The 11,095-nt window shown below is 30.5% G+C and overlaps 1 protein-coding gene across 11 annotated transcripts in view; it reads left to right on the top strand.

Annotated features, from left to right (window-relative positions):
- Window positions 1–11,095, top strand: part of ZCCHC7 (zinc finger CCHC-type containing 7) — a 238,336-nt gene that overhangs the window by 204,879 nt on the left and 22,362 nt on the right. For all 11 annotated transcript variants that reach the window (XM_003805126.5, XM_008967861.4, XM_034967439.3 and 8 more), the window contains one exon: window positions 2,415–2,450. In XM_003805126.5, the coding sequence (XP_003805174.1) occupies window positions 2,415–2,450 (36 nt within the window). The remainder of the gene's footprint in view (window positions 1–2,414; window positions 2,451–11,095) is intronic.

Raw genomic sequence — 11,095 nt, 5'->3', positions numbered from 1 at the left:
AATTCATTTTAAGTATTTTTTTAATTAGACCAAAGTTAGTTGTAATAGTAGGCTTCTTGCTTTAGAAATTACTTTATTTTATGCAATAGGTATATAATTTTCCATGCAATAGATACATACATTTGGGTGCCATGGCATTCTATTTGATAAGAAGAAAAATACGTGCAACGACTAGGGAATGGTAAAAAGAAGTTGAAGCCATAATAAGCAAAAAGAAAAATTAGGGTTTTAAAAATTCATTGATGATACATAGATATAAATAAAGATGTGTGCCTTTTATTGACACCTAGTTTGAAATGAAAAATATTTGTTTACTTTTTAACCTCAAATATAAATAAGTATTACAAAAAATAGCAAAATGAAACTATGCATGAGAATGTTGAGTAAAAATACTTATGAGACAGTCAAGTAGGAGTTTTTAAAAATTACAATACTATTGTCTAATAAATGAAAAGAAGTTTCATGTCTCTCACTACTAATTTTCTATATTGGGCATCATCTTCATGTACAGAGCAATCAGATGATTGTTCAAAAACCAAGTAATTCTTTCTTTTATTACTAAATTGCTGCAACACAAGAAAAGGTCACATGGTAGAGTGGCATTCTGCCAGTGTATGACAACTCAGTGATTGCAATTTTTCAACCGTATTATTCTGAGGACACTGTGGTAATCAAGAACTATCCATAACTAATGTATAAATAACTGCTTGCTTATTTCTACAATAATCCAACTCAAATTATATATACACAGCAAAAAGCTTATGATAGAAGGTAGGAAATGAATATTTAAGGATATATTGTACATTAGATATTTGTGTGTATACGTGTTTATAAAAATAGATATTTCTTGTATATATTCTTAAGAACTTTTGTAACCTAAAGTTTGTGGCTACATTTGGTACTAACATGATCTTTGCCTTATGAATCAACCTTTTACTTTTTAAAAATAGTTGTCTTTTCATCAGTGTTGTTCATCCAGAAATGACTGGATATAATAAGTGGGTTTTTTTAGTAAGACACTTTAGTTTCCAGGAATTTGATATTAAAACTGGAATGCTGACCACTAAACAGTCGAAATTTCCTATAGAAAGCTGTGTAGACTGCTTTCTATAGGAGCAGTCTACACAGCTTTCTATAGGAAATTACACAGGAAAGTTAAAATGCATAAAGGATAAAATTTTTCAGCATAGATATGTTTCAGCATAGTTGAAACATATCTACTTTTTTGTCTAATCACTTATGGTGGTATAATCAGTAGAGGTATTGGCATTCAAATGTTTCTTAAATTATTATCATAGCTATGATATTTTCAGATTGTATGAATTACGTTTGTTAGTCTTATCAATACTTTGAAAAATAAATGAAAGAGAAATGACAAATCAAGTAAAGAGTTGTTTCAAACTAAGTATCAAAAATTACAAAGATTTCAGAAAGTCTTACTCTAATTTTAGGCATGCATCTATAAACAAAAGCTATAAATTTCCATTCACTTTTAAGAATCACCATTTCCTTTGCTTGGTGTTTTAATTTATTCCAACCATTTATATAGCTACAAACAACATACTTTTTGCTCCTGAGAAGATGGTAAACTGATCAACTATACATAAGCAGCTTGGTTAGAAAAAGTGTCCTTAACAAGGTCATAATTTAGGCATAAGAAGATTTATATATGTGTTCGTAAGAAAATATATTCTAATCACTGTTTTTGTTGTTCCTGCTATTGTTTATATTTGCTTGTTTGGTTGGTTCTTTTGTTGTTACCTATTCTAGTTTCAATTAGTATATCTTTTACAAGATTATCGACGTTTTGGGGATTTTTAAAGTTGTTTTTGCTACAGATGTGGATATGGAAAGATTAGACATTTTGGACTTTAGTTTCTTGCAGTCGTTTTTGTTCTTGTTGTTTTTAATTCTCTTTCTTATAGAGTATTAAAAGTTAGCACCAAGTGATTCAGTAAAAGATGCCAACAGCTATCACAAATATGTAATAACAGTGAAGTCTTCTTAAAGCAGTTACTATTAAATTGTTTTCCATCTTACTACCAAAGTTCAAAATGCTGTTTTAAAAGGTGTACTTGGTGAGTTTTATTGATTTTGACCACTGCTGTTCATTTATCAGTTTAACTGAGTTATGGCTCTTTATCACATCTTAGTGCCCAAAACTTGTAACCTGAAAAGAAAAAGAGAGAAAACTTTGTTACTGGCTTTCTGACAATGGTGGGGAGTGTGTTAAACCAGTGTAAAATTCAATTAAACTGTCTAGCCAGGTTTTTGAAGCTGAAATGCAGACCCTTTCTGTTAAGCTTCTTATTTTCCTGTGACCGACACCGGTGGATGCTGGGTTATGCCAAAACCAACAGGCTGTAAAGTACCTTGTTTCATGCTCCCAGCTGATCAATATTTTTATTTTCCAGGCTTGCACAGAAATCTGGAGGCAGTATCACCTAACGGTGAGTAGAAACACCTTTTTTATTTTCCCCAAGACCTAGCCTATTTACCCTTCTCTGAACTGCTGACCATAAAATATAGACAAGCATCTTCTGCTGGAAGATAATAAACATCTGAAGAGTTTTTGTACAGAGAAAGCAATAATACACTTTTTCTCTTTTCCACTGCCCCCTACCCTATCTTCCTGTTCTTAAAAGAATTTGATTTTTTTATTACTCACATCATTTAATGATTACATCATGGTATCTCTTAGTCTTCCAGACTATATTCATTAAATTAAAGGGGAAAAGTATACTGGGAGCCTTAAAGAGTAATAATCCAGTGTCTTTAAAATGTTGTATTATCCACAGTCCACAAGCATTCAGTCCACAGTATCTTCAGTTGCTTTTACTAAAACAGTTACTGATATTTTTCAATGAACCTAGAAAAAGCTTAGTGTATATTTCATATAGAATAATTCAACTGTCATATCCTTAAGCCCTTCTTGACTTATTCAAAATGTATAAATATCTGCTTAATACCATTCAAGTTATTCAATTCCTAGTTTCCTTTTATTGTGATTTTAGGCTAAGTAGAAGCAGAAAATACAGTTTGCTAGAGAATCTAATTGACTGGTGCTCAATATTATGAAGTTAGTTTACTTTTAATGTTCAGCTTAAATAATTTCAATAATTCACCATAGCCCTACTACTCACTTACTGTATTAAATATGTTGTGCTAAGCAACAGACCATTATTCTTTTAATTATTACAGTTATATAACATAATATATATTAATTAAAAGTTGTTAAACATTGTTTCTTAAGGTTTAGCATAGTTAAAAGTTTTGTTTACACAAAGACAGGTTGTAAAAATACAAAGGGCAAAGTTCTTTCAAAACATGACTTCTTATCATTCTCCTTAGAGAAATAAAAAGTAAACCAACAAGTAGACTCAAACTACCTGTCTGTCTGTCACAGGCCCAAGAGGCCATAAATTATATAAGGTGGTTTGTTTTCACATTTTGTGATTACCATTTAATTTTTTTAAAGATTTTCAGTAGAAAGCTGTAACTCCTCAACTATTCCTCAAATCTCAAATTAGGATTTGTTAAAAACTTAAGTGTTATACCCAAAAATATATACATACACATGTATGTTACACATATATATTACAAATGTAATTCATCTGAATACATTGTTTGTGCTTATGTAGCAGTTTTTTTATCCTAATATAATATAGTGAAATCATTACAGCCTAAACTTAATTAGAATCTAATTATATGTTATACTTTTCAAGATGACAGAGCTACTCTTTGTAACTGTATAAAGTAATATCCTTATAGATTTGACATTGCATTTATTTTAGCTTTTCCCCTAATTTAAACAATTCCAATCTTGAAGTGTAGGAAGTATGATTTTAAAGCTGCTCTTTTGATTATTTACACCTGTGTTCGTTTATATACCTATAGTTAAAGGGTAAAAATGTGTTTCAATGTAACAGAAATATTTGAAGGTTTGCTTAATATTTTAGCTGTTCAGAAACATAAATTTTAAAAAGAATCATTAGGAAAAAATAATACAAAATAAATTTACTTTTTAAGGAATTACAATATATTCTATTTATAGGTTTAACAAATTCAATTTGAAAACTTTGTTTGTTCCAATCTGAAATCCTGGTTAATTTTTTAAAATAATATTGAAGTTGCCATCACAGTTTATTAATTATCAAGTTGAAATTAATAATGAGTTTACTAGGCAAGTATAAATATAAAACTAGCATGTTTATGAACTTGTGCATATATCAGTGTCTCTAAAATAAAATAGTTAAGTAATTATTTAAATTATCAGTATATGGACAATATCCAAATGTATGCAATGAAGCAATATTCAGTCTTGAATAAAAACAAGATGCATGATGATTTTAGTCATCTTCAGCTCTTTTACTAGGCGATGGACTGCCATCTATTGACTCCTAGTAGCCCTCACACATGAATGTTGAGTCAATCAGCGCAGTGACCAAGTAATGAAGCCTCAGTTAGAATTGTTACGACTTATTCATTTAAACCAGTCTGCTTAAAACTCTGGAGCTTTCTACACTTAAGCATTGATTAATTACTTTTTCTAACCAAAATTGTCATATTTCTTACCCCAAATGATGGCAAAGGTGATTAGTATCCAGTTTGGAGATGTTTATATTTGGGAGCTTTACAGTTGCTTTTATCTGCCTCCCAACTAGAGGGTCATTTACAGAACGACTTAAATTTTAACAGTAAATTAATGTTTATCCAGGAATCGTTTTCTTTAAAAACCAAAAAAGTCTATAGGTTAAACAGAATATTGTTTCTCAAACACATAAGAAAGGTGGTGTAGTTGATTGTTACAAGTGGACTTTTGAAATATTCCAAATAAAAAATTCCTTAAAACACTTTCAGAACTAAGAAGAAAGTTATAGAAGTGTTCACTATTTTCAACAATTTCAAGAAAAATAAAATGAAATATCTTCAACAACCTGTATATGAATATAATAGCTTTTTAATCAGCTAGACTCGACTACATTAATAAAAGCTAAAGACCATCATTCTAAAGGGTTCATGCTAATAAAACTAAAAAGACTACATATACACAAACATCCATATTATAACAACCATCTGGTGACACCATCTTTCTATGTTTTAATGATTCTAAAATTATATAATTTAATGTCTTTATCAATTTGGAGACCATGAAAAAAAGAAAAAAATATTGTTTTTACTTAACAAGTACATAATTTCCTCGAATAGTTAATATTTTTACCTCCTTCAAAAATGTTTAGAATGCTTTTAAATGTTTAATAATATAGCTAAAATATAACTTCTTGTATTTTCATTTCTGCTACATTTTCAGATTTTTGTAGAGCCTGACTTTTAATGTTCTTTTTCATCTTTCAAATAACTCATTCTAGATTAAAATTTCCCCCTTTATTCGAGAAAGAATGTCCCTTCCCCCACCCCCTGTCACTTCTACTCTCATTTATATTAAAAATCCTAGGCCAATATGGCCACCAACAGAGTTTTACAACCAACAGAATTTTTAACTAGTAGAGGCTATGATTTGACATGAGTTGGACATTTGGTTAATCTTGTTTTTAATCTACTTACTTTAAAAAGTAACCAGGAGTTTGCTATTTGAGGGCTGTATGTGTTAAGAATCAAAAAGGACAATGCATCTTTTATGTTTAATTTTGCATTTGATTTCTTTGTGTGCATTGTTAAAATGTATTTCAACCCTACTGCCTTTTATTTTAACTGAAGGTTTAAGCAGGAAGCAAATGTAACTGTTTTAGAAGAATTAAGCCTTGTTTTTTTATATATAATGTTTTGAATGCCTAGAATTCACACTTCAAAAAATAGACTATTTGTTATCCGGGAAATGGGGAAGAGTAGAGAAATGAGTGTGCTTGACTTCCTTTCTGGCCTAAGAAAGGCTTATGGCCACAGTTTGTCAGGGTATATCTTATAAACCATAAGTAACAATATTACATTTCATTTTGCCACTTAGTTTTCTGTCCTTACCTGGAAATACCCATTTAGAAATGTATTTTTTGTGTTTTCACAGTTTGGAGTTTTATACTGAGTGAGAATGTTACTCTCTAAAGCATTCTATGCCATACTACAGAGTGGGTACCCCTAAATGTCAACAGATTTGGATTTAACTCTAGAACTATGTTTTACAGTCCAGAAGGAAGGAATAAGAAGGTGGTTTTGGTTCTGAGACTATAGCTATGCAAAAGCCTTTATCCTGAGATTGTGATGTAAGATAGGATAGATAATTTTCTAATTGCCTAATGCTAATATGGAATGTTTTTCTTTTAAAATAACTTAAAATGTGAAATGAAGAGATTCAAAAAGTCAGCCAGAATCTTTTCTTTTCCTGGTTAATTGGATATATGTTGGGATTCCTAAATATCTTTCTGAGAGGTCCTTGGCTACATAAGCAGATCTGTAAAAACCATAATAACCCCATCCACACAGTAGATATCAAGTGATAGGTCTGTTTTTCTCTGTGTGCGCTTTGGTGTGTTTAAGAAAATAGAACTGGTTACATACTGTCTTATAAAATGCTATCTAAACACCATTTTTATTGGTACCATTTTTGAGGCCTAGCACATAGGTTTTCATAAGCTAATACATTATAAGTTCATTTTGGAAGCTTTTGTTTTGGTAGTTCAACTTACTTTGCCTACTTCCTCAAGAACCAGAAATACTCTTGTATAAATTACAGTTTTTTTCCTCTGTATCTGGTATTGCTGTTTTAATGTTTTGATTGATCAGGTGTTGCTATTGAGACATTACATCTCTGCCAAATTGTCAGAGGTTTAGTTTTCATTTAAAATGCCCTTAGTACTAAAATACTACTGAGGTGAACGTGATTGTGCTCTGATCATTCAGAAGGCACATGACTCTTTTGTAGTGCTTCAGGGCCATCTTTCCATTATAGTACTATAAAATAAATCAGACTGGTTTATCTTTTGAGTTACTTGGTGTTTGAATAACAAGATTTTTTTTTTTGAATAAGCATTGATGACTTGTAATAGTCCATCTCTGATAACAGAGATGGAAAATACATTTGGAGAATGACTAAAATTTTTAAAGATTTTTCAAATGCAAAATTTATATGAATAGTTTTATGTTATTTAAATACTTGTCTTGTTCTTAAAGAATTTGCTGTTAAAATTATCATCATAATTTTTACTTCAGTCTTCTCATATTTTGAGTTTAGTAGGAATGCTAATTACTACATTTACAGAGTAAGTCAACTGATTTTTTTTTTTTAATCTTTATTTCACTGGCATGTGGAACCACATTTTGCCAGAACTTATCATTGGAAAATGCAATTTCAAAGCAAATGAAACCTGGAATTATCAATCTCAATAAATGAGATTCTTTTAAAAATAAATAAAATTTGCTAAATCATCAAAAAGCAATTTTCTAAAGCTACTGTAAAGGAAAGAGGGAAAAATGAATGTTGTGAATTATAAATGCATGTTATTTTTCCTCACATAACATTTCCTCAGATATTTAGAAATTGTATGTATGCATATTTATTTGTGAATGGAGATAGAATAAGATCATTTAGATTTGGGTGTAATTTTTATTTATTGGAGCACTTGTGAGAACCTTAGTATTTTCTTCTTTACAAAGAAATACTGAAGTGTTCACTCCTTCAATTCTGAAGTTACTTGATTTTCAGTATTTTAATGCAAATACTAATTTGGTTTAAATGGGAAATCAATATGGCATATTTTGCATAGTTTTTTCCTTGCATTAATATATTTAGATAATATCAAGTACTTTATGATGGTAATCCTAATGTAGATTTAAGTGTTTCAGATAATGAAGCAATGAGAAGTATGCAGCCTTCACACAATTTAGGAAAGATTTATCATAAATGTTTTGGCATAGAAGCAGCTGTGCTTTTGCCATCTTCTAAATATCTTTAATGACCTACTCACTAGTCATCATGAATTTGGCTCATATTTTTAGATATTAGATGTTCAATAATCAAATAATTGAATCTGAAGTTCTACTATAAATAGTGACTTCCTTTCTTTATTTGACGGAAAAAGTCCCTGTGCTTTTTATTCCTGCCCCTAGTGGCTAGGGGCAAAGACCAGTATATTTAGGACTTAAATATGTCTCACATGGCCTTAAAGTTGTACTTCTGTTTTAAAAATGGAAAGAAGTACTTGTTGTGGTCATCTGTTTTCTTATCTGTTAACAAATGTTTATCCTGAGGATGACAAATGGAGCATCACGTTTGCACTTTTTTTTATTACCCTTTCCTCTCTTCCCCATGTGTGTTCAGCATTACTTAGAAAGGAATTATAGTTAGTCATTATAGGGACAATTTATTCTTGATTATTAAATACTGTGGTAATTAAATTTCATTTCTAAGTGCTTCTTGTTTTAACATATATAACACACTTTAAAAATCTTTTTTAAAACCCACAGTATTCATATGATCTCAAAGAAAACTACATTTCTTTCTTTAAAAAAATTAAAATATGGAACACTTCATGAATTTGCGTGTCATTCTTGCTCAGGGACAAAACTACGTTTATTTTTACTTGCAACTCTGCACTTTTAAAGAGTGACCCTATTACAATAAAAATGAATATAAATATAAACAAATAGTCTTAGATTTTCCAAAATTAATACAGTTTACCATTGTACAGTATCTAACTATATAATAAATTAACAGTTTTAAAATCTTGAGTGATGCCAATTCTTTGTCATGTTACGTACACATAAAGAGTGTAGAAGTATTATGTAGATAACTTTAGCATATTCAAGTGATTATTTCGCATATGTGCTTTGAACAGGTATTTCATGCCATTTATTAATTATATTCCGAGTGATCAAACTTGTCATAGTCTTTTCTAGACATTTCAGTCCAACAGTAAATGTAGATAAAATATACTAGAGCATTGATATTTGTATTAGACATTCATTTTGGTAGTCATGCATGTGAGTGACATGGTAGATTACAGTAATTCCTAAAGGTCTGAAGTATTTAGGAATCAATTAATTACTCACAATCATGATCAACCATAACCTTTAAGGGTTTGGATCGATCGTTTGAATAATCTGCAGGAAAAGACTCCTTGACTTGTTAACATGAACAGTCTCTCTGAACTAGTGTTATATTTTCTGTTACAAGCTGTGGTGATAAACTTAAGTTTTAGGTTTCAAAAGCACAGTCTTTTCAGTGACTGAAAGTTAATGAATTATTGTTAAAATCAGTCAGATTTTAGACTTAAAATTTATTAGTCATTTGATCCCTATATATCAGAAATTCAAGGGCATTATGTGTGGGTTTTTTGGTACATTTATAAGTATTTTCTTCCAGCTATTTTGAGTTGGTGCAATGATCCTCCAAGACCAACAACTCTGGTGTTTAAGAAATACCGAAAACAAGTGAAGAAATATATTACCTCTTTAGAAAGCATTTAACAAAAAAAAGTTTAATATCTTTGGGATTAAATTAGAACTTCACCTTAATTGGTACACCAGTACATAGATAGCGCACATTTCAAAACAAGAATTATTTAAAGTGAGTGTTTAGAAATTTTTATTAACTTTGTAAAAGGAATGCACATGTGTGTATCAACTGGTAATAAAGCTACTAGATAATTTTCGTTCCATTTTTCAATAATCATGTAGAACTGAATCCATTGGGTAAATTATAAGATCATCTTTATAATTTTGTAATACATCCATTTTAGATAAATATGTTTCTTTACATTGATTTGTGGATTACCCCACATTTTTGTTCAGTTAGGAAAACTAAGTTTTGGGTTGTGTCTTAACTTTGTTTATACAATATCAATTTTGTTTTCTTGGATCTCTCACATTTCCTTTGTTTACAGTTATACATTTCCTCCCTGTTTTTACCAGGCCTTAGAAAACTGTGCTATACAGTTGGGCCAGAAGGGCAAGCAAATTTCTAAGGAAATTACTAGGTAGCATTTTTTTAAATCATAATAGAGAAAAGAATGCCAGCTTTGGGATTGGACTGTGGTTCAGAGTCTGAGTCTTTCGTCATATACTAAATGTGCAAACATAGTTAAAATATTTAACTTCTAAAGCCCTCAGTTTCTTCATCTGAAAAATGGGGATAATGCCTTGTAGGATTTTGTTAAGTATACGATGAGATGATAAATATAAAATACAATACCTGACAGACAGAGCATGTTAAACACTATGCAGGCTGTACTACAGCAAACCCAAAGGCATCTCACACCTGTAGAGATGGCCTCTGGACTGACGTCCCGAACTCAGGTTATTATAATGTCTTCTGCCCAACATTAGGAGATTCCTAAGGACCTCTTTACTCTGTCTCCTAACAATGTTTCCTTCTTATATTTATTGAAGGGAATCTTTTGTTGACAAAATTATTTACCTCAGTTTTCATTTTCTAATTATTTATACTTGTCTTATTCTTTTCCATTTAGGCTACTTCCTTTCCTAGTGAAAATAACTATATAAAATGTGTATCATAAAAATGCAATATCACTTTGAAAATACATATTAATAAATGTGTGAGTCTTAAGTGATAACTTCAGTACCATCTGAATATAGTTCTCTATCATAAGCAAATAAATTATATAAATATTTGCTCTCTATACAAATGATGAGAATAAAACGAAATTGAAAAATTCACCCAAACATAAACATACCCCAATTAGAATACTTTCTGCTAGGGGTAGAGGGCTTATGTTAATCAGATAAGAAATGAAACAAAATAGCATAGCAGTTTTTTGCACTTTAGGTAAAACTACTTTATGCCTTCACATGATTAACACCAAAAACCAGCCTGATTTCATAGCAAAATGTAGTGGTATAAGAGCTGGGTCAGTTCTGCAGACTTCCAGCTGTATTCTCAGATACGTCCAGCGAAAAAGGCAACTCAAACTTAAGCACTTTATCAGTACATGCAGTTTGTATTCTTTCAAAGAGCATTCCTATTTCATGTTTGTTCCTTGTTTTAAGACAAGCAAAGGCTCAGATGGAACATATTGTAAAAGCAAAAGAACATTACTTCCCCCTTCTAACAGGTCCTTGCAGCTGTGGAATTCCCTGCCTTTGTGATCGATGGTTAAGAGTATTACAGTGGAATAAGCAGAGT

This window comes from Pan paniscus, chromosome 11 (assembly GCF_029289425.2).
Source record: "Pan paniscus chromosome 11, NHGRI_mPanPan1-v2.0_pri, whole genome shotgun sequence".
Taxonomy (NCBI): Eukaryota; Metazoa; Chordata; class Mammalia; order Primates; family Hominidae; genus Pan; species Pan paniscus.
Note: the sequence above shows the minus strand (reverse complement) of the source record. Positions and strands in the feature narration are given on the sequence as shown.